Source organism: Ruditapes philippinarum, unplaced genomic scaffold (genome assembly GCF_026571515.1).
Source record: "Ruditapes philippinarum isolate M1 unplaced genomic scaffold, ASM2657151v2 ctg5494_1_1_1_1, whole genome shotgun sequence".
Lineage (NCBI taxonomy): Eukaryota > Metazoa > Mollusca > Bivalvia > Venerida > Veneridae > Ruditapes > Ruditapes philippinarum.
The window spans coordinates 73,651-99,123 of record NW_026866839.1 but is presented as its reverse complement, the minus strand read 5'-3'; the positions used below and the strand labels follow the sequence as shown (position 1 = coordinate 99,123).

The following is a 25,473-nucleotide window of genomic DNA, read 5'->3' as shown; positions in this document are numbered from 1 at the left end:
CTACCCAAGCTAAAGGAACTCCACTGAGGTCCAAAAAGCCTATAAAACATTTCTTTTTTAGTTCTTACACTAGTCAGCTGAGGCATTTAAAACAGAAAAATATGCAAAATATAATTAAGTGATAAGCACAGAAAATTGTATTTTTGTGCTATTCTCTACGCCCAATTGAGTATAAAATGTTGCAACGCTAATTTTTTCACATTAAGAATTATTATTCTGCAAAAGAGGAGTGAGCAAATGATCTGAAATGTTCCACGCAAGTTATTGGTCTAGACCTACATCAAACAGAATTATAATTTCAAAAAATTATTTTCCGTCCCCTCATGTCAAGAAATCTCTGTGGAGTTCCTTTAATAGAGCCAATATGACTTATAAGACAACCAAATAAAAAACTCAAGGACACTATGACTGAAAATAAATTACCTGTTCTAGTAAACAAAAGGGAGGACAAAATCTAATAAGACAACACAATATTTTGAACATATTTATTACATTAAAGAGAGACCAAAACATAGAAATGTAAATTGTTATGGACGGATAGAAACTACAACACACAAATAAAACATCTATATACGCAATATACAGTAACACGACTTTTTTAAACAAAAAATGCAATATTTTTTCCTTAATAAATTCTGACTTTTTTTTTTGCAAAGTTTTCTAATAATGGCTATCTGGTCTAGTGGTTATACTGGCTGCCTCTTAACAAATGGATTCAGAGTAAGAGCCTTAATTTAGCCATCACCTTGTTTTCTCTGTTTATATCTGTCTATGTTACAGCTGTCTAGGACTAAGGTAATGAACTTTAGAAATAAGTTCATGATTTTGTTTAAAATTAAACTTAAATAATCATGTTCAATATAAAGAAAAGTTGAACATTTTCTTTCATCAAGCATACAACTATTTAAAATATAAAACAAATCTTTTTTTTTTACTAGTAAATTCTACCAACTTGATGATAATTTTGAAGTAAATTGATTTGTCCTTCTCCCTGTTATCATTTAAATTTATTCACATGTTGAAATTCTAAGTACCAATTGAGACAACTTCAAAACCTTGTTTAAAATAATATTAAGTTTATTCAGAACTTATTTAAGCATGTGTAGGAAGCTATAAACTAATAGGCTCACTCTGCAACATGTTCCTGTAACCAACCAGTATTTTTGCCTAGGGCCACATGAACGATTGATCCCTTCCTGGAGAAAACCAGTACCAAGCAATAAATGTGAAGTTACTTGCTCTAGGAAACAAAAGCTTGCCCCTGACATGGTTTGAACACACGCAGTCCTTTGATAACTTGTCTGGTGCGTAAACCACTAGGCCAATGACAGGGTTTGAACCTATGTGGCTAGCAATCCTTACATAACCAATCAAATCCTTGGATTATCCTTGGATTATTAACCACTGAGCCATGCCGCCACTTAGAAATGATATTTGAAATTAACATTTGGTATTAAAAAACAACAACAAAATTACAACACAAATACTTAACATACAGAAACATATTTGAATAATAATATTTTTAACATTCAATAAATAACATTATGCAATAAGGAATGCAAAGAAATCTCAATTCATATGAGAAAATGATATGTATATATATATTATATAATCTACGGTGTCTCAATAGGACCATTATACATTTCAACCAATCAGATCACGATACTGTCTGAAAAACATGTTCTATTTTCAGTAATCAAATCAAAGTACTTTAAGTACTGACAGAGCAAGAGTTTCAAGTTTCAAATTTTTAAAGACTATTTATCTATACTTTTTAGTTCCTAATTGAAGGACTTTTTTCTTTCGTGGTTGAAAACAGGTTTGTGGGAAGTAAGTTATAATTAACTTCCCGATTCTTTATTCTGACTCCGCCCCCTCAAAGTTACTACGTCATGTTACACTATTGTAATTACCAAATGCTGTAGATAGTTTATTATGCTGGTTAGACCCAGGATTGGGCGTGTTATCAAATATAACAAATATAGTAAGTAATACAGGTATTTGTTTATGACCCACTAATGATTTTTTTTTAGAAATTTTCTATGCACTGCAAAAAATTATGTGAATATAATAAATATTTTTCACATGGTACATTCTTTTTGGAACATTTTTGTTCTTATTAAACTTAAATGACATCAAACTATTATTGTTATGCAGATAGATATTACATGTTCTTGGGAAACTGAAATTTGAAACAACCACAAGTCTTCCTTTAAATGACTAAAACTAACACAAGATATAACAAGAATTGTTTACTGGACACTATTGGAGTTAAATAGCCATACATTATTTTTTTTATAAAATGGTGCCATTTACCAGGCTTGATTTGAGTGAGAAAAACTCACTACCAACATGACATTTTTATAGCGGGTAAAATTTGATATGTAACAAATATAACTGTTATTTCCAATATTATTTCTCAAGTACTTAAGTGACTTATTTCAAGAAATATAATTGAGCCATGTCACGAGAAAACCAACATAGTGGGTTTGCGACCAGCATGAATCCAGAACAGCCTGCACATCCGCGCAGTCTGATCAGAATCCATGCTGTTCGCTATCAGTTTCACTACTTGTTATAGGGTTGGTAAACGAACAGCATGGATCCTGATCAGACTGCCCGGATGCGCAGGCTGGTCTGGATCCATGCTGGTCGCAAACCCATTATGTTGGTTTTCTCGTGACACGGCTTATGTGGTCCAAATGAGACACCATACTTGTCAGATCAATCTACCATGACTAGGTCAAATTATCTGTCCTTGGGTCAAAGGTCATATATTAAACACAATGTAACAACCAGTACCTGAATGCAACCTTCTAATTGGTTAACTTAAAGATATGTACTTTTTACTGCACAATGAGGATAAAATTGAAATGTGTACCCACTGTAAGACTTCTCTGTTGGTCAACTGCAAACTGATAAAAAAAAAATGATTGGATTCACTTGATTAGAAATTAAGTGACTGACTTTAGAACATGTTCTTAAACCTTTGACACATTCAAGATTCATTCATCAGATAACTGTTACCAAAAATCATTGTGCTTAGAAGTTCCTTTTTTGTAAAAAACCAACAACCAACCCTAACAGTATTGCCTTAGCCCTTCCCTTTAAAAAAAGGGTCCGCCTCATCTGAACTGTCTATAAAATTCATCATAAAATTACAATAAACTATCTTACAATAACTAAGTCACAAAAATATTTTTAAAAAATCGAATAAAAAGACAATGCCATCATTATATACATTAACCCAAACATGTCCTCTCAACACATATATGGAACTATTACATTCTAGGTGTGCGAATAAAACAATCTGTTTGCCTAAGAAAAATCAAGTCAACATTTTGACTATTTGCCGCTCACTTAAAACCTATTACAAAGCTATCCTCTTTTTATCTAAGATAAAATTCTATATAACATTAAGAATTTGTTTCAATATGAATTGATTTTGAAGCGATCACACAAAATTCTTTGAGAATGTAGTCGCCATAAGGGACTTTGTATTGGTTTTATTCAACTCGGCTTTTTTTCTTTAAAATCGTCATTTTTTTTCTTCTTTTCACTCTCCTTTATCAAACTGCCATCTGCATGTCAGCAAAGTTATAATAGTTTTCAATCTGTTCGTCAGCTGTCTCACGTGACTGACTGATGAACACGAGTCCCGTTAATCCCTTCGTGATCCCCATAATAACCTCCTGACATATCTGTATACAGTTCTCGCCATTATACTCCAAACCTATCACTGGGCCTGAGAAGTGAAAAAAAAATGTTTATTTACATGTAAACTATTTTTGTGACTTAACTGAACCCATTTTAGGAATATATTTAGAATGTCACATTCCTAACATATAAAATATTTTCGTTAATAAAAAATTTCAGTTCTATTAACATTTTACAAGTTAATCTTTGAACTGCCACTGTCATGGCGTGAATACCCCCGCATACCACTTTGTCAGAATCAACAGTGGTCATTAAGAGCTCAAGGACAACCTTCCTGCCAAATCTGAAGGTAGTGTGCCAAAGCATTGCTAAATGATGTATTCTACATGTTTTTTGTGGCAAAGATCAAAGTGACCTTTACCTTTGACTTCAAACCTGAAACTGCCACTGCATGACTTGAATACCCCATTCATGCATCTTTGCCTGGGGGTGTTTTATGATGAATATATGAGAACAAAATTATATGCTTCAAATGTGAAAATGTCAAAATCAAGAACACTTAATACAGGCATTCTTAAGCATTTGAGCGGATAAGCTTATTGTAATTAAAGCCCCTGTGACCTTGACCTCTGACCCACTGACCTCAAAATCAATAGGGATCATCTACTAATCATGGCTAACCTCCATGCTAAATATGAAGACTTTGGGTCAAAGTAATCTTAAGTTATTGGGTGGACATGCTTTTTTCAGTCAAGACCCCTGTGACCTTGACCTTTGAACAGTGACCTTAAAATCAATAGGGGTCATTTACTAATCATGACTAACCAACATGCCAAATATGAAGACTGTGGGTCAAAGGAATCTAAAGTTATTTGGCAGACAAGTTTTTTTTCAGTCAAGGCCCCTGTAACCTTGACTTTGATCCAGTGACCTCAAAATCAATAGGGATCATCTACTGATAATGACTAAACTCCATGCCAAATATGAAGACTGTGGGTCAAAGGAATCTTAAGTTATTGGGCGGACAAGGAAAAACCGACGAATGGCCGGACGCCCGGATGGCCGGATGGACAAGCTGATTCCAGTATAACCCCCTTACAACTTCCTTGTGCGGGGGTATAAAAAGCTTTAAAATATAATAATACAGCATTGTTGAAAGGGAGTGGTGGCCTAGTGATTAAAGTGTTTGCCTCTCAACCCAGGGATTATGGATTCGAACCTAAATTGAGTCACAGCCATTTTTCCCTAATAAAAACTAGTTCTGGTTAGTTCAAATGGTTCAAATAAGCTTTCTTAACAATCCAGTTCACATAAATGATGCTGTACTGCCTTTTTGTGCTTATCCAATTTCATAAATGAACCTGTCCACCTTTGAAGTTATAAACCTGATATATATTTTACCACAGAACTGTGATGAATCCTAAGATTTTTGCCACAGGGTTATGATAAACACAAGAATATCATAAATGCTTCTAAATTTACCACAGTGCTGCAATCTCATCAAATTATTGCAAAAATTCCTATGATTTTAATTTACCACAAATATTGTGATAACTCATGATTTTTACCGCAATACTGTGATCAATCTTTTGAATTTTACCACATTAGTCATAAAATCCTTTATCTTTTACTAAAACATTGTGATTAACCCTTTGATTAATATTAAAAATATTTGAAAAAAATATTTAGAAATAAATCTGTAGAGTTTCCATTTACCTCGGCTGACAACTACATCGTAAGCATCTGAACCAAACACTCGTAATGCATCAGGGGGCGACATCTTCAGCTCTTTTGTTTGAACCAGTATACAGTCAGGCTGATAAACAATAAACACAGTGTAAACTCTAAACATTTATCAATCTTTTAAAATTACTTTGGATGACATAATTTGGCCGTTATGAATTAAGTTGTAATTTGATAAGCTGTTGTAAGAAAATAGTTACGGGTGTAATGCCATAAATTTCCATGGAAAATTGTTCAATTATGGTAATAAGAATTAAAAATATGATGGAATATGGTAGAATATATTATTTAATTATCTGACATATATTTGCAATTTTGATATGAATATTCATCCCTCAAGGACTTACCCATGGATGACAATTTGGCAAGCCTCATTAGTGCCAAATGGGTGGGTCCCCTCTGGAAGGATATTCCGATCCGAACAGCAACATATGACAAATATTATTATTGACATATTCAACTGTAAACAATACATTATACTGACATAGGCTGTGTAATGGTTATTAGAAAGAATAGATAGTATAAAAGTTACTTACATGAGAATTTGTCATTTCATCGATAAATTTCAAGGCACGTTCTTGTGAACTCCCATCAAAGAAAAACACTATCAGACATGACTGAAAATAAAACATCCATACACGTAAATTTTATATAACAGTCATATACAGCATATTGAATGAGTGTAAAATTAATACTCAATTTATTGAACAAGTTTAATAAAATCATATTATTTATTGTTTTATTCAATGAGTTCAATAAAGGATTGAATCTACACGAATAAAAAGGTAAAGGTCTTGTTTATTATAGTGTCACCCCTACTGAAAGGGCCAGCCATTTCTGACTTATGAGACACCTTTTGCTTGCATACCATGTACCTCCCAACTCCTACCACTTTGCCAGGCGGATAGGAATTGGTAACCATTCATTTTAACTACCTTGCGGCTCACAAAGCGGCCATTTTCGGAAAGAGTCCCATGAGAAACATTCATCCTTCAATTAACGCTCAATCAATTCTATATTTCACATGTCCAAAATGAGAATGAGAACGGTTTACAGTTTTTAATTGACCAGCCTATAGTGTAACATAAACAAGCCTTAAAATGATGTCATAGTGTTATTACACTAATGTAGTATCATTTTTATTAACTAGCTGTAATACACTCCTGTACCTTGGTATATGTAATACATGATTATCAAATAGGGTACTATGTTGCAGAAAATAATGTACAACACATTGTGTCTGGTTTATATGTCTATTCAAAACTATTATTAAACATTTCAAAATACAAAACATAGGAAAAGTGACAAACTCAAACGTCACGCATAATTTGGCGTAATTTAACTGCACATGCATATGAGCCAAATTCCCTTCAATGATGTTATATATAATTGGTGTATTAAGCCTTAACCAGCTGAATTTGTGTCATGATTTACCCAGATTTAAATTAAGAACAGTTCTGTCAAGAACAGCTCCATATTTTAGTATTAAAGTACAATTATAAGCTACCAGTGGTTAAGAGCATGGTCAGACTGCACAGATATGCAGACTAGCCTGGCTCTCATCTGGTGCCATAGGTTAATCACTTTCATTTCAGCAGGAAAAAACACTTCTGTTCCTTGTCTTCAATTCAGAAAGAGGGTAATTACATAGGAACTTCTTTTTTTCTTGAATATAATTACTTAAACATACTCTGATGCATATATTTTAATACTTTAAAGAATCCGAAAGACAAAATGTCTTGTTCCAGCAATTATTAGAGAGTCTTGTAACAGAACTACTTTTTATGGCGTAAGAAAAACACAGAGAATTTTTTTTACCTCATCTGAAGTCTTCCTCCTGTTACCTAGCGACCTTGGTACTACACTTTTTTTAGGATCCAGGCTTATCTCAAGGAATTGAAAGTCGTCTGTACTCGGTAATGGCACAAAATCATCGACTTTACAATCCTGGAAAAATAATAATCAAATATTGCCATTTTTAACCCTTAAAGCAGCCTTCAGCTTTTACGAAGGTTAAATATGTTTTTTGTTTAGATAAATCATTTCATATAATTGTCAAATTAAAAGAATTCCAATGAAATATGAAATTTGCTGCCGATAAAACACAAACTATAAGGAAGCCCCTCGATACCTCTAATTAACCAGCCGCTTTCTATATATATAGATAAGTAAAGCAGATTTCTATTTTTAGAAACGAGCATCACTAATGTGTAAATATCTCTCAGGATGCTGTTATGAGGAAGGCTTCACAATGACATAATACATTTTTCCAAGATAAAATTATTTAAATACTTATATTAGAAACAACAAAAAATTGTTTTAAGTCTAAACATTACATTAGTTTCTTATAACAAGATATGACAATTTGTTTGTATTTTAGTTGTAATAAACAAATTTTTTTTTTCCGATCCGATTGATTATGGTACGACCCTATCGGAAAATGGTCACTTCATATTGTAATCATTTTGAGTACAAAAAACCTCCGTCAGTGGATTTATGGGTACTAACAAACATCCATTTTATTTGTCAAATAATGAAATGACAATGTACATTTTTATGAAAAACTTTTTTTTAAATAGAGTAAAATAAAAATAAACCCTTGACATAAATACACCAACAAATACCTCTGGTAATAAGGTGAAATGTTTCATGTTGTCATCTTGCGTAAAATCGTGAATATTACTCCAATTGTTATTGAACACACTTAATTTCGCATCTTTAAACTGGCCTGAAATAAAACAATCCAATGTTCATTATTTGATTATATTATTTCTTAAACAGAATTTTAACATAATATACCCTATGCCATTTGTTTAACCAACATGTTTCTTAGCCCAATAAATTGTGCGTTTTAGGGCTTTTTATTATATAGACAATGGTCACCCTTCTATGTACTATCAGATTGTAACATCGGTTAGTCTTGCAGTCGAAATATTGAGACTACATATTTCTCTCCTGGCAGCTATATTACCTCAGATTTTCAGGCATATAAATTTAAGCTTATTTTTTTATCATACAGACATGTCAAAGTGTGAGAAAAATGTGCGGAATGATAGGGACTCGAACCCAGGACCCATGTAATACCATTTCACAGCTCTACTAACTGCTCAATCCTTTGACTGTAGAATATATATCAAATCATTGAATCTATTCAAAAAGCTTGATGAACCCTTTTAACCCTACAAAAATTTTATAATACATGTTATTATGAAAAAGTTACAAGCACAATTAGATGTACCTACAAAACTTTGATATATAAAATAAAATAGTCCTTCTTCATACACAAACTTTGATTTTCATGATTTTTTCTGTCATTTCATGAAAATATTTTAAAGGAATCCCACCTCAACAAATTTTTTTATAAATCAAGTAAGTTTCAAGTAAATTTTCTTTTATCATGATATCTTAATAGGAAGAGCCACTTGGGACTAAGGCTCCCTTATTTATGCATGATTATTAGTTTACTTTTATGGGGCATCAACACAGTTTAGGTCAAATGGCAATGAAATAGGAAAGATGATTTTGGCCAACCTTGGGTGTTACAAATTTAAAGCAACACCAGGGGTCAAAACCATCTCACCTACTGAAGCTAAGAAATGCATAAATTCCAGTAATTCGAACCCATTAAGTCGTCTCTTACTATCATGCAGTTTTAATGCCAAAATACTTAAAATAAAACTGTAACCGATATCTTACCAGCAAGTTCAGGATAGTAATAGGTAAAACACGCAAGTTTTACACGGGACGACGACTCTATGATAGGTTGCGTAGCACAGCACAGGAACGCATCTAAATTCTGGCAATCTCTCAATCGAAACTGTTGACAAGCCACAACAAACTTACAACCCGTACAGTCACGTATAAATATACTGAAAACACAATGATGACATAATATTATTCCATTGTTTCAACAAACCCAGCACAATCATCAGTAGCTGTTTTAAATGAGACCGGGGGTTGAAGGGTGTTAAAAAGAGACCGGGGGTTGAAGGGTGTAGAAAAGGAGCTGGGGTTGAAGGGTGTCAGGTAGGAGAATAAGAATCAATTTATCTTCAGGTTGTGTTTCATTGGAAGTCCCAAGTGCATCCTTTTGGACTAATTTCAGACCATTTCAATAACCATTTTTATCTTCAGTCAAATACTGTAGGCTATAAACAAATGCTTTCTCCTGAGAAAAGAGAGAAATACAATGACAGACCCTTTTTATTCGCAATGTTTAAATGCCCATCAGCCATGCTATCAAGAAATTTACAGTATTATAACATAGGAGTCATAAGTTAGGACATGTTCTCTGAAACACAAAATTGTTTCAGTTTTGGTCATAAGACTGATTTCAGACTTTGGACTTCAACAATTGACCGGCATGCAGTCTTTTAATCGTTATGTAAAATACAAAAATTATAACACGAAAACAGATTTTGATTAACTCTTTACACATGAATGGTACCCTGAAATATTCTTACTCTGGAATTAAGAATATTTTGGGTTTTTCCCAGCTCATCCAGGGGTACAAATTACTGCATTATATTACGGTTACAGCTTTGAAAATAAGCGCAAGAGGTTCACTAATCTATTGTGACTGAAGTGAGTGAAAATGCACCATGAAGCTATGATGGTAAAAGTTTGTTTGTACCAGGGGATGAGCTTGGAAAAACCCTACATTAGCAGAGTTCCTGATAAAATATCTATTATCCTTATAGGTTAGCATACTAGCAAACTATACTGTTTTATCAAAGCATGATAACATGTGAATGAAAGATAAGGTAAAAGGTTGTTACCTGGTTTGAATTGGTCCAATAAAAAAGTTACAGTCTATACAATCATCTACAGTAACAGTGCTGGTGTAATCATATAAATATATGTTACAATTCTGAAATGGTAATTATAAAATTGATCTCTATTTCAATCATTTGTAGAGCTGTCATTGATTCAGTGCAAAGCATATCAATGATATATCGATATCAGATGACAAATATCATTGATACAGCACTATATTGATAATCACCTAAAATTCAATTACTTGTCTGCCAATCACTTTCATATGTGTTAAAATGATTTTGGTAAAATACATGTTCTGTTCTGTGTCTTGTTTGATCATCAGAAAAATATCATCGATACATCAATATTGTTGATATCAATGACAGCTCTAATCATTTGTGCATAAACAAAAGTTGTCCTGACAAATGTCATTAACTAACAAATTGTGTAGTAATATGAATAGTCCCTAAGATTGTACATAAATAATTAATCTTTAATTTTAATGACAAAAAGAAAAATAGTCGTAGAACAAGAGCAGTATCAGTGATCAAGTGTCGCCTGATGATAGCCAATTAAGTTGTTGTATTGAGGGGTCATTGGACAATTGTAATACTAGTAGTAATATTTCCTTAAGAGGGAAGTATGCATAAAGGGACATTCTATGTTGAAAATCTTTGAAGAATTGATTGTAAAATTATGGAAATGCTTGTAATATTATTTCACTTTTTATAAAAAAAATTTATTATAAAAAATGTCCCATTATCTTTATAGCTTTTACACCCTTTAAATATGATAAACTTTATATCATACTCCAACAAGAGCTGTCCGTAAGACAGCGCGCTCGACTTTTTTATTGCTTGCCAATAAAAAAAGTTTTTGCAGTAAAAGGCAATACAAGAATCTCTGTATTTTTAAAGTGAACAATGGCCATGAGCATTAAGATATTTAGTGAAGAATTATTTTACTGAATTGTGTGATACCCTTGAACACTGCAGCAAAGTTTGAAATGTTTAAGTCAAAAGAGGGCTGGTAAGAAAGAAAAAAAAACTGAGTTGAGCCTTAAATAAATTTAATAGTATTAAACCCACTTTGAGAGAATAAGGTATTTTTACGTCACTCAGAACACCTTGGTAAATGACATAATAACATAATTTTTTTCAAGAAATCTATGCCAAGGAAGCAGTATATTTTTGTACAATCAGCATAATATATAGATTTGACTTTGTCATGTGAAAGTATTATAGTTACCTTATAATACAAGTAATAGATAAATTTTATCAAGCTTTTTTAGATGTTGTCAGTTGGGTCACAAGTGGATCTCTTTCACACAGGCTGTGGTGACTGGTTACTTTTCGTGGGGTCCACTATGTAGATAATGCGTTGTAAACTGATATTTGAATTACATGAAGGAAGTTCAATTCATTATTTAAATGTCATCTAAATGTTCATGAAATCGTGACATTGAGTATATTTTTACCAATTGGGGGATCTCTGAGTGGTGGCTACAAAAAACTTAACCAAGCTCAATACCGACTTTTCTAAGTCAAAAAAGGGCCATAATTCTGTCAAAACCTTGACAGAGTTATGTACTCTTTGTCTGTAGATGGAGGTTATGATGGTGAACAAGTATGGTAAGTTTCAAAAGCCATATCTTTGTAATACTTCTGAAATAAAGTGGGGTGGTACGAAAAACTTAACCAAGGTGTGACGCCAACGCCGACGCCGACGCCGGGGCGAGTAGGATAGCTCCCCTTTTCATAGAAAAGTCGAGCTAAAAATACTAATTTACATGTGATTATTTGACTATCATTTAAATATGAATTGTTTGTGATAAAAACATACTAAATATTATACTGCAGGGCTTTCTTTTAATAGGTTGCAGAAACAGCCCTGTTCTTAACGTTGGTGGAAAAATTATGCAGTTTATTTGCAAAAGGGGAAAAAAAATTGATGTTAATTTATTTTTGGGGAAAACTGCATGGTTTTAAAGAATTTTTCTCTTGGGGAAACTGCCCCAAAACAGCCCCTGCTACAGAAGGGAAAAAAAGCCCTGTGTAACTGTTACATGATAGTGATATTGGTAGTTCTCACTTCAGATCACTGCATTAAGCCACATTGAATATACCAGACCACAGTTCAGCCACAGCATCATTCCTGGGCAGGCTGTCAAGCAGTTTACCAGTACTAGTCGCCTTCACATTCTGTGGAATCAAATCTTCAGTACATACAAGAGCAGAGGTACAATGCAAATGACCGTAGAATAGATTTCATGATCAACCACAACGAAAGTGACCTGCACTGTCCGTGAATCGGACCCTTGTCGCCCCATTCACAGTTAGCATGATCAATATATCCCGATCCTATATACAGCTATAGAACATTTTGACACTTACCTTACAATTTTGTACAATGAATTGTTTGCCATTAAGAGATCCTGGTAATTTACAAACTGTTTGATTTGTTAAACCATCAAAACATGTAATTTGAAGGATCCACTTTAGGTCTCTTTCCCTAGATGAATATATAAAAATAAGTTTACCTTAAAAAGTTATATATAAAGAATGTAATTAATGAAGAATCAAGTTCATTCAACATTTTACAAAGGTACACACATGTGGTCAGTTCATTAAACATTTTCCAAAGGTTAAAAACAGTCAGTTTTATATATTTTTAGTCAGAAATTCTGCATTTTAAGAAGATGGTTTGGATTTTGCTATAATGTTAAACCCATTTTGGACATTTCAGGCCTCAGGAGAGAGTTTGGTGGCAAAACAAGCTTATTTCCTATTTGCAAAACTCTCAAATGAAAGCTGTGGTCTCACAAGCAATTTTCTCAAAGTGATGAGTTTAAACAGTACATTGAGTTTAAAAAAATGTACTTTGAAAAAGTAGCATTCCCTGTATTATTCATTAGGAAAGGGCTAGCCGTACAGGCTGGTAAGACTAGCCAAAAGTTACTGTACTTTACAGTACGTGACTCAGGTACGGCTAGCCTGGACACACTGTATTGTCTAGCCGTACGGCACTTTTCAAAATTATATGAAAGTGGAAAAAGCATATGTTTTTTATGTCTTGAACGAGGATTTTAACCAGGAAACAGCAATTGTCTTTGTATGTTTACTTTTTAGATATGAATAGCCATGTTGGCTAAATACAGAATCATATCAATTGTGTCATCTCCAGATGGCCTATTTAAGTGCAGTTGAATAACATCATTTATATAATTATTATAATAGTCCTTTTTTGGTTCAATAAGTTTAATTTTCAACACCTTTAAAAACGAAAAAGCACCAAAAATAATTGTTGTTGAGTTCTGATAATTGCCTCAGTAGAAGTTTGTCCATCATTGTACAGTAAGGTAAGTTTGCTTGAAATGCATTCTAAAAGTCCTAATAAATCCCTGTACTATAGGCTTTAATTTAGGTCAATTGATTTTGCTTTTATGTTCAAAATTTATATATTTAAAATTGCTACAAGTTGCTCAAATTGTTTTTTTTGTTCTGTTTTTCAATTTTCTATTTTTTTATTCATTCCATTGACAGATCATGCTGTTATGAAACAGTTTTAGCTTCTTTGGCCGTTATGATTATTCATTCCATGTGCTTAGTCAACAATAAAAGATTTAATAATTCATCTTTCATACAAAAAAAAACAACAACAAATCTTATATAATCATAAAAAAACAAAAACGTTATAACTTAAACTATTTATTATTTAATCATAGTTATAACTTTGCATTATGTGACGCATATACAATGTACTTTGCATAATGCGTTATGTAACTTTGACACTTTTATCGCGATGACAAACGCTATCATAATTTTCTTTCTTTATCTTTTTTCTTTGCAAAGCTTTTGTTATAAAGTATGAGGACAAACGCGGGTCCTTGGTTTAAATCCTTGTTAAAAGACACAAAAGAACATATGCATTTTCAACTTTCATATAATTTTAAAAAGTGCTGTACGGCTAGACAATACAGTGTGTCCAAGCTAGCCATACATGACTCACGTACGGCTAGAACTTTTGGCTAGCCGTACCGGCTCGTACGGCTAGCCACTTCCTATTCATTATAATTTGACAAATCACAAAAAATCTACGATTAAATAACAAAATTTCATTTGGCCTTTGCATCTTCTATTGGGACAAGATAATTTCAATTAGCATTTTAGTTTCAATTCGAAATCTTCCATGGGGTTTACCTGGTTGAACCATTTAAAAAGTTCATCATGATGCAAAGCGAATGTCAGACGTTTCACTCCCAAGACGTTTCACTATTGAGACGTTTCGCTCCCAATACGGTTCACACCTAGACGTTTCACTCCCATTTTGTCAATTGTATGGACGTTTCACTCCCAATTTTTAGAGATGTCATGGAAAGTTAACAAAATTTTAATTTCATTAATATCAAACAGTGTAAAAAGGAAATTCATTTTAACCCTTTCCCCCATGAGCATATTGTGGAAAATGGCCGTTTTCACTGAAAAGCCTCCTGCTACAAGTTCAAACTGCTATGAAACTATGAAAAATGCTTCAATACTAATCAAACTTGGCACAAATGTTGACTGGTCCATTGCCTTTGTAACAACATGCTCAGTCTTAAATTTCCTGTTACCATGGCAACGAGGGGGCATCTCAAAATTGCCCAAAATCACTATTTTGCCTCGATTTTTTCCATCAAAATTTATTTCAAAGTGCTGCAACTTCTCAAGGGATTAAGATAGAGTCAAAGGCTTTTCAGCGTTGGTTACACGTTTCATTATGATCGACCTGGGGTCATTTTTAGCCTCTCACAAGTCCAAAATTTTCTTGGCGATGAGGGGGACTCCGCCCCCTTCAAACCCCCCTAACAGAAGGGCACATCCCCCCTTATGGCAACCCCCTGATGTATCTTTTGGATGGGGGCGGCGCCGAAAAAGTGCTCATTTTTTTTAGCAACATTTCTCAAACGAAAACATGTGTTTGGGGCCCAAATAGGACATTTTTTTCACTCTTTGAGGCCTAAAAAAGGGGGGGGGGGGGGTCGAAAGTGTGTTGTTTCGCGTATATATGGGGTAAAGGGTTAATGTTTCATTTTGTTGATTTCAATGGTATTGTTAATACGAATTATTAGAAGATTATTAGTTTAATTATGGGTTGAGTGATAAGAGATGTAAATGAAAGACAAATTTCTGAAATATCACTTTTATTATAAGTGTAACAAGATGAGAAAATTCTATTTAAAGTAAATTAAAAAAAAAGAATAACATAGAAAGAACAAAAAAGAGTTAAGACATATTATAAGTATCAATTTAAATATTGTAATCACTACCAGTAAAGTAATTAATATTATTCAAATAATAAAAAATATCAATATATTAAATATATTGACTATATAATGATTATTTTTTGTAAGTCTTAAACAATGAAATGCGAAACATATGTATAAAATAAATTATTTTTTAAAATTATTTTCTTCATCAATTTATTTAAGAAATAATATATCCCAAACTGTGATTTTATTGGTCAATAACATCACTGTTTGGAGTTCGGATGCGGGGATTTATATCACGAGGGCGTAGCCCGAGTGATATAATGATGCGCATCCGAACGACAAACAGTGATGTTATCAAGCAATAAAATCACCGATTTGGATATATTATTTCGATTCTAACACGACATCAACAAATAAATGCTGCCGTACATTATAATTAGCTTAATTGCGCCTGATTTGTTTCCGTACTTATTGTCAGCGCGTCACATTTTTAGTGGTTACGTCACGTGTATAATGATTACGTCACATGTCTAAATATAGAACGTCAAACAGTGATTTTATAGGGGTGCATAGAAAAACCGGAAAGCACCGGATAGCACCGAAAAACCGGAAAGCACTCAAATTTCTCATAAAAACATATGAAAACGTTAATTAATCGGTTTGAAAGTGTTACCAATCGATTAATTAGATTAAAATCTTTCAGACAAGTCATTTTTATATTTATATATTGATAATTATTACGAGTAGTTAGGAAAATAGATATATCGAGTGCTTTCCGGTCCTGTTAAGATACATGTACATTACCGGATAGCAATATTGTTTATCAAAGTTATACATGAAAATTTTATTTTATTGGTTTGAAAGTGTTACCAATCGATTTATTAGATCAAAATCTTACAGACAAGTCATTTTTATAAAAATATATTGATAATTTTTACGATTATTTAGGAAAATAGATATATCGTGTTGCTTTCCGGTCCTGCTAAGATACATGTACATTACCGGATAGCAATATTGTTTATAAAAGTTATACATGGATACTTTATTTCATTGGTTTGAAAATGTTACAAATATATATGTTATATCAAAATTTTTCAGAAAACATGTTTTTAAATTTATAATATGATTATTATTACGTTTGATTAGGAAAATAAGATATATCGAGTGCTTTCCGGTCCTGCTAAGGTACATGTACTTTACCGAATAGCAATATAGTTTATCAAAGTAATACATGAAAAACTTTATTTATTTGATTTGAAAGTGTTACCGATCGATTAAGTATATCAAAATCTTCCAGACAACATGTTTTTATAATTATAATATGATTATTATAACGATTATTTAGGAATGTTAAATAAATTGAGAATGCTTTCCGGTTTTGTTAAGTATATGTACCGAATATCACTCGAATTTTCCCTAAAAAAAACGTACAACCTTCATTGTATTGAATGAAAACGTTACCAAGAGATTTATTAGGAAAAAAATTTTTTTTTTTATAATTAATATACGAATAAAAAAAGTTTAAAATATATATTTAAAATAGATATATCGAGTGCTTTCCGGTCCTTCACATTCCATTATTGCTTTCCGGTCCTGTGAAGTAATAGTAATACATCACCGAAAAGCCACTGGTCCTCTTACCTCAAGACATACAGATGGTATATAAATATTTAAAATGTATGTACCTTGTCTAATATATTAATATATTTTATTTGTTGTAGGCTATATGGAAGACAAGAGGATTCAAAATAGCAGAAAGAGAAGAACAATAATTGTTTTCAGTGATGTTTTTTTTATTTTTGACAAATAAACAGTGCAATGAATAAAAATAAACGAAACTAATACTAAGAACAAAAATAAACAGATATAAAACAGAACTTAGCAAACATATATACATACATAATTGAAAAATAAGTATGATATTTGAAATCAATCAAGGCACACTTCACGCCTCGTTTATTACACGGGCACACGCTGATTGAACGGACACACGCTGATTTAATTATCACATTTTAAAGAGGGTTAATAATACACAATAACTGGATGTATTTAACTGATTGATTATTTTTGATGTATTATATATGATATTGAAATGTCATTTAAACTTATAATTTAATTGTATTTACAAACAGTGATGTTTTAAAAACAAAATCAACAAATAACTCACTATTATATACAATCCAATTCCAATTTCAAATTTTATTGCCTGAAACATTATACAATGTTTATAGCAGATAAACAATATAAACATATATACCTGTCCAATGGATAAGACATGAGGTAAACAATTAACAAGAGTTTAATTGCAATTTCTAATTATCTAATTTAATGTGCATGTAAAGGACAGTGTCTAATTAATGCAACTTTGATGTGCAGGTCGGTACTCTCAATTATCATAATTGTGTACAAATTGATTAAATCATCACCTTTTTGTGCTACAATATACAAGGTCTTTAATCAGCAAGGATTAGCACGTGTGATAAACAATACAACAACTACTGTCCTCCACTGATGACCACATTGCTTTTCGGTACACATAGTATGGTAAAAATAAAGACATAACTGAACGAAAATTTATAAGTTTTTTTTATTTTACATGATATAAAAATATAATAAGAAAAATTATGGTTCGATGCTTTGAATAACTTATTGGTACTTTTTACACATCCTCTTTCTGTCTTCACACAACCTATAAAATATTAGAAATATGATACATTGTCAGATCTATGGTATGAGCAAGATTGAAAAAAATCGTGTTAACTAATCATAATTTTTTAATTGAAATAATATCAACTTAATTAATCAATTTATAACACTTTCACATAATTAATATGAAGGATTAGTGTGATTTATATAAATATTCGAGTGCTATTCGGTAAAGTAGATGTACTTTAGCATTACCGGAAAGCAATCAATACAACTTTGTAACAACTTTTGAAAATCGCGTAATGAAACATAAAATATTTATAAAAACGTCATGATAAACAGATCTTTCAACTACTAAATAGATTGGTAACACTTTCAAACAAAATAAAATAAAGTTTTCATGTATTAATTGGATAAAAATATTGCTATTCGGTAATGTACATGTATCCTTAGCAGGACCGGAAAGCACTCGTTATATCAGTTTTCCTAAATACTCGTAATAATTATCATTATATATTTATAAAAACATGTTGTCTGAAAGATTTTGATCTAATAAATCGATTGGTAACACTTTCAAACCAATAAAATAAAGTTTTCATGTATTACTTTGATAAACTATATTGCTATTCGGTAAAGTACATGTATCTTAGCAGGACCGGAAAGCACTCGATATATCTTATTTTCCTAAATAATCGTAAAAATAATCATAAATAATTACAAAAACGGGTTGTCTGAAAGATTTTGATTTTTAATGAATCGATTGGTAACACTTTCAAACCAATAAAATAAAGTTTTCATGTATAACTTTGATAAACAATATTTGCTATCCGGTAATGTACATGTATCTTTAGCAGGACCGGAAAGCACTCGATATATCTATTTTCCTAAATACTCGTAATAATTATCAATATATATTTAAAAAAAAATGACTTTTCTGAAAGATTTTGATCTAATAAATCGATTGGTAACACTTTCAAACCGATTAATTAACGTTTTCATATGTTTTTATTAGAAATTTGAGTGCTTTCCGGTATTTCGGTGCTATCCGGTGCTTTCCGGTTTTTCTATGCACCGATTTTATAGCATAATAACACACACTTTCGGTTCTTCTATGTTCAATAGGGAAAAATGCGGGTCGTGTTAGAATAAACAGTAGCCATTAAACAAACTTAAGTAATTGTGGTGTTATCTCATCGCCTAGTTAATTGTATAAACACTGAGACTATCAACTACAGTTTGACACCACTATTAAATCAGTTGTATAAACACTGCACTAAGCATCAACAGTTTACTAATCAGTTGTATATTGGAATATATTTAAAATATTTTTTGACAACAGCCAATTTAAACACAGAAAATTCTCCATAAGTTTTACCTGTAGGATACCTGTAGGATGATTTTGGGCTCTGATGGAAGGGCCAAGCCCTTTTTAAGCCCCTCTTCTTTTGACAATCTTTCAGTACTTCTTCTTATTGCTCTCACCACTTCTATGTTTAATTATATATACTTTTATCTACTTCTGTTCACTCTGCTATACAATTATAACAGCATAATTTTTCAATAAACATTTTAAACTTTATATGGAGTGTCTCCGGTCCAGTGTTGGTCTAGTTTTATTTTAAATTCATGAACACTTTTTGAGTCTACTACATTTTTTGGCAAATTATTCCATGTTTTAATTACACGTTGTTTATATAATAATGAATTTTAGTCACAAAAAATGAGTATACATGACAAATATTGAAAAAGACCCAAGTATACCATAAGTATCAAAATAATTTTGGTATAAAAAGGGAGTGAAACGTCTTCAAAGACGTTTCACTCCCATTTGGGAAGTGAAATGTCCTTGGGGGGTGTGTGAACCGTCTTGGTGTGAACCGTCTCAATAGTGAAACGTCTGTCTACCATGCAAAGCCCTAACTATTTTGTACTTGAGTATAAAATATTAAGTTTACCATGAATAAACCTTTGGCTGTTCTTTCTTCCAATGTTTTCATGGGATGACTTAAAACCCCAATTTTACAAGTAAACAACCCATTATTTTGCTGAAAATAGACAATTTCTTAACATGACATTTCTTGTTGCTAAAATTGACAAGTCTCGGGCTGAATAATTCGGTCAATTTTGATTGGCTGAAAACAGCCAAAGCCGGTACATGGTAATTTTGCGAAGTTACATTTACTTTTAGGCATAAGAAAACCAAATTCCGTCGCTTTTAGGAGTATATGCAGTAAAAACATTTTTAAAGCTGCATGTAATAAATTTCATAAAAACAGAAAAAGTGACATTTCATTAATATGAAAAAGGCAAAGCCTCAAAGCGAGCTCGATGTACTTTTTACGTGAAATAGTATGAAATAATCTCAAATGCAGTGACGAGTGCGTGTGACGTCACACGTACTGTGTTGTATATGGCCCCGTGACCCGTCCCTGTCGTGAAATGAATAACGAGATAAAACTTTGTTTATTTTTATTTCACTCTATAATTTTTCAAAGCGAAATAAAGATTATTTTAAGTGAAATAAATGTAAAACTTAAAACGTTTGCGACATTTAAAATAGCGTACTTGATTTCAAACTCCTCACAGTGGTTACGTCACGCTTTGTTACTGTAGCAGATCAGGGAAGTAACCGCTGCGAGGAGTTGACTTGATTTGTTTCGTTTTGCACGTGCTGTTGGCGCACATTATTGTGACGTCACGTAAACAATACTTTAAACGTCTGTACAGCGTTAACGACTGAATAAAAGATATTGGTGTTCGGATTCATTTTCTTAGTAGACCATTTTCTTTCATTCTAGATAGTTTTCACAACAAAATTCGACAAAAAAATGTTTTTATTTATCAGATTTCAAACAAAATGGCGCCTTCGATTTTCATTTTTTATACACAGCTTCCGTTATTCTGGTTCCCTGTCCAATTATGGTTCCCATAGACGTGCGGGGGTGACCAGTCTACACATCCGTTTTCAGTCAGAATTCCTCAGTTTTTACCGTTATCTTTAAATTCGAAAGGTTGCGATGTGTCCAATTTGGTACTTTGGACGAAAGTTTTCAAAACCATCACTTAGCAGGTACTCGCGTTACCGTAAAGCTCGCTTTGCGAGCAGGCCCTTCGGGCCAGCTCGTCGAGCTCGCTAATAAATTGGGTTTCATATCGACTCCAGATCTTATTTTAGTGTGCAGACAACCAAAATTAGTTTTATAAGTATAAATATCTGCAACCTCAGTGTTGCGGAATCGGAAGTACAATTTCTGTTTGCATGAGAAACTCCTACTTCGGATTATCGTTACATCAATATTAAATGCAACACACATGTCCTCATTTAACGGTATATTTCTGCATTGTTACAGGTGTTTTCATACAAATTTTAATCTTTTTTATGAGATGATTATTTTTTCTGAACGCCAGGCATAATGCACCGTGAAGCTAAAAAACGGTTAATTTAAAGTGTGTCTGCAACAAGAAAATCTCATATTGCTGTGTTCGGATAGCAACTATAACAATGTGACGTAGCACATACACGAGCTGATTATAGTCTTGCATTTGCATGTTAAAATGCGTATAGAAAACTACATACAGTGGGATTTAACTTTTAAAATCGTTATTTATGAACAATATTTGACGAGATTTACAACAATACTGTTAAAAAGGTTAATGAAACTGTAGAATGCTTCGTTTTTTGGACCGACGGCAAGATATTTTTACATTTTTATTTAATGCAGTTTAAACCGATGTCAGTTCTGTACGTACTTTAACGTCTCTGGTTCTAGTTTGAAATTATATTGATTTGTCTCTATTATGTATGAAAGATGTATTAACAACGAAACGAATACCTTGGAGAAAGTATACATAATTATAACTTTTGTATGTGGCTTAGCTAATATTTTGGACGTTTAATGGTCTCCATCAATTGATGATCTAAGTAAATTTCATACTTTATAAGCTATATGGCAATTTCTCTTTCAAAAAGTTTAAATTGCGAATGAATGAACATGCACTAATATTAAGCACAATCAATTCTTACTGAAAGTCAGTACATTTTATAAAATTAAAAGTTTTAAAAAAAGAGAAATCTTCCTCCTGATTATCCTCTACATTTACAATGTTTGTGTCGGATGCAGCATTCTTGGTGATATTTTTCCCGTCTGAGGTTCTGGTATGTCTTAACATGCAGCATGTGAGGAGAAAAATGTCACAAAACGAATGTTGTATCTTTTATAAAGATCCTACATATAGCATTAATACGCCAAATTATGTATTACATTTTGACGTTGTTGTCCTTGACGTCATATGACGTTGACGTCATTTCCTGTAAACAAAGTATACCTGATGAAGACTTTTGAGTCGAAACGTTGTATATTTTTCAAATAAAATAATTACATTTTTTAAATTGAAACTGGAGTTGATTCTAGTATTTCAAACTTATCAAAAAATCGTATAAGATTCAAAAAATTTTCAAAAACTGCCCGTATAAACGAAGCTAAATATTCAAAACAAAAACCTTATTGAAATATTTATTTAGAATTTTAGTTCAAAATGTGGGAAACCGGCGGTTATATTCAATTCGTGCTGCATATTTGCTGAAAGAGATTCATATGCGAATAGAAAAACAACAAAACTACGGACCAGTGTCCATTTAACCAACTTGGGTATGCTTTTGTACATAAAGGTGTAGGGGGCGTCCCGTGCCGATGGTTAGGGTCGTTGACTTCAAACCACTTGTCCCTCACCGCTGTGGGTTCGAATCCCGACAGGGACCCTTGGAATCTTTCATGTGAGGAACTATCCATTAGCTTACGGAACGTCGGTGGTTTATACTCAGGTGCCCGTTCGTGCCTGAAATAATGGCACGGAAGGGCACATGACGTCTTCCTCCACCAGTAAAGTTGGAACGTCGCGATATGACATATACACTGTCGATGTGACGTAAAACACAATCAAACAAACAAACAAACATAAAATGTACATAAACGCTAGCTCCTAATATAACCATTTAAAACAGTATTAAACAAGAATTCAAGTGTGGTATATTTGGCTTAAAGTCCATGGGAAAGTGTTTTTATATCACACTACTACACTAGGCTTTCTGTCAATCCAGGGAGTTGCCACTTTGCTGATATTCAATCGTCTTGATTAATCGATCACTTGAACTTCCGGTAATTCTCCAACCAAATGTTACTTGTGGTTCCGTCGGAAATTGTAACTAGGTCTGTCAAACTCTTGATATTTGATTACGTGAGATGCATGTTTAAGCAAGTAAGAGACGCTTGCATTTTCTAAACATGCATTATTTTGAATTCATGGTTGTCGACATCACTATCGTTTTCAAAGCTTAAAGGTGATTTTGTCTGTAGTTCAAACATATAAAATTATCATATGTAACGATGAACTACAAATGGATCACAATCAGCGATTTTTATTATGTTCATCCATAAAATGTATGTAAAAGCAAATCATATTTACAAAAAAACACAGACAAATGTTGTTATCTTGAACTACATGTATCAATATTTTACATAGGGATACATGTATGTCACTTATGGTTTGAGATAGCACAGCTACTCTTACATCTGTGTGATACCGGACTTATTTGTAAGGGAAATACTTAGGCAATTACCGATTATTTAACACATAAATAATGAAAAACAAACTAACTTATGTTTGCTCTAAATGATCAAATATTAGAAATGGCACGTGAATATGATGTCCATTGACCTTTAAAGTATAATATTGTGAAGTTAAGAAAGTAATTTACACATTCCAGTCCATGGAAATTACAGAAAATGCAGAAATAGCAGTATTAATATGATGAGTAATACTGCAAAATCAGTCATTAATGGCACATTACTTGTAGATTATTTGTTGAATCTTGTATCTGAACACCTTACTTAAAATCTAAGAAACCAAATTTAAAGTTTAATTTTTTAAAAATATTTTGGCTCATCGGTTGATAAAATGCATCTTTAATAAATAGATGTGCTGCCACCAGTTATAAATTTTTGTTATTATTGTGTATTTTTTCTTTATCCAATATCAGTTACAAAAGGGTTTTGGCTATTGTGTGAATTAAATGTTTATGAGATACTTATAATTGTTGAACTAGTCTGTAATTTAATGTTGAAACAATGTAGATATGTTACGTGGTTTATTAATGAATAAAAGTATATGAATTGAACAATTGTTTTGATACTTTATTCTCACTAGTGAATTATAGGTTTCAGAAATATTATATATGAGATGTCAGCATCTGCCATAAAATAATAGAAAATGTCTAAAAGGTCATATAAATAACAATAGTTATATATATATATATATAAGTAAAATCTCTAACTTGCCGTATATAAGCAAAAACGCTATTTAAATTTGCCGTAGCTTTCGGCCTTGCGGCCTTCTTCAGCAGCATTTATTTCACATACAAATATATCAAACAAAACAATGGAAGTGACGTAACGTCAATGAACGACGCCCGCCGTGGCGTTGGTTGCCGTCTACCGCGTTATTCTTTTGTATTAACTCCATACGGTCTATAGGTTCTTAATTTATTTTTCCACAAATTTTCTATTGTTTTTCTGTATTGGTCATTCCCGTATAGCTTTTCCAGCCCCATTATCGAAAAATCTTTAACTGTGTGGTCATTCGTGTAAAAATGCGCCGCTAACGGATCGTTGTACTTGGTTCGTATTCTGGATAAATTTACTTGTATAAAAATTCGTCTCATCCGGAATCGACAAAATCGTATTCTGGATAAATTTACTTGCATAAAAATTCGTCTCATCCGGAATCGACAAAAAAATCAATACCATATGGACTTGCCCTCCGTGCTAAGCGAATATGTACTAATGAATCGACTTACAAACAACATAGAGAAAATATTAAAACTCAGTTACAGAAACGAGGCTATGAAGATCGACATATTGAAACAGAATTAAATAAAGTAGATAGTAAGAAAAGAAGTGACCTATTACAGTATAATGAAGATAAAGAAAACACTGAAAGAATCCCCTTGGTACTGACATTTTCCAGAGCGCTCCCGAATGTAGGACAAATAGTACGAAAACACCTACCTGAATTACACACCTCAGATAGAATGAAGGAAATATTCCCGAATCCACCAATTGCGGCATTTAGAAGAGATAATAATCTACAAGACATTCTCGTTCATAAGAAACACAAATAAACTATTTTTTCAAACAGCCGAATTCCTGTGCTCCTTGCAGATCCAAAAAGTGTGCGATTTGTCCGTACGTTATTGAAGCAGACACATTCATTGGTGTGAACGGGGCCTCGTATAAGGTTCGAAATCAGATCACGTGCAAATCTACAAATGTTGTGTATGCAGTTTATTGTAAGCGTTGCGAACGTTATATTTTATGTGGGAGAAACAGGGGATACGTTGTACCAAAGACACCTTCTAAATT

The 25,473-nt window shown here is 32.5% G+C and overlaps 1 protein-coding gene across 1 annotated transcript; it reads right to left on the bottom strand.

Moving 5' to 3' along the window:
* Window positions 1-473: 473 nt before the first annotated feature.
* Window positions 474-25,207, bottom strand: LOC132733937 (protein XRP2-like). Its single transcript, XM_060720632.1, is given in 10 exon segments — window positions 474-3,745; window positions 5,374-5,473; window positions 5,937-6,017; window positions 7,219-7,347; window positions 8,025-8,128; window positions 9,097-9,269; window positions 10,179-10,270; window positions 12,552-12,632; window positions 12,634-12,669; window positions 25,133-25,207. Coding segments are annotated over 10 exon segments (1,047 nt in total). The 3' UTR covers window positions 474-3,569.
* Between the last annotated feature and the right edge of the window lie 266 nt (window positions 25,208-25,473).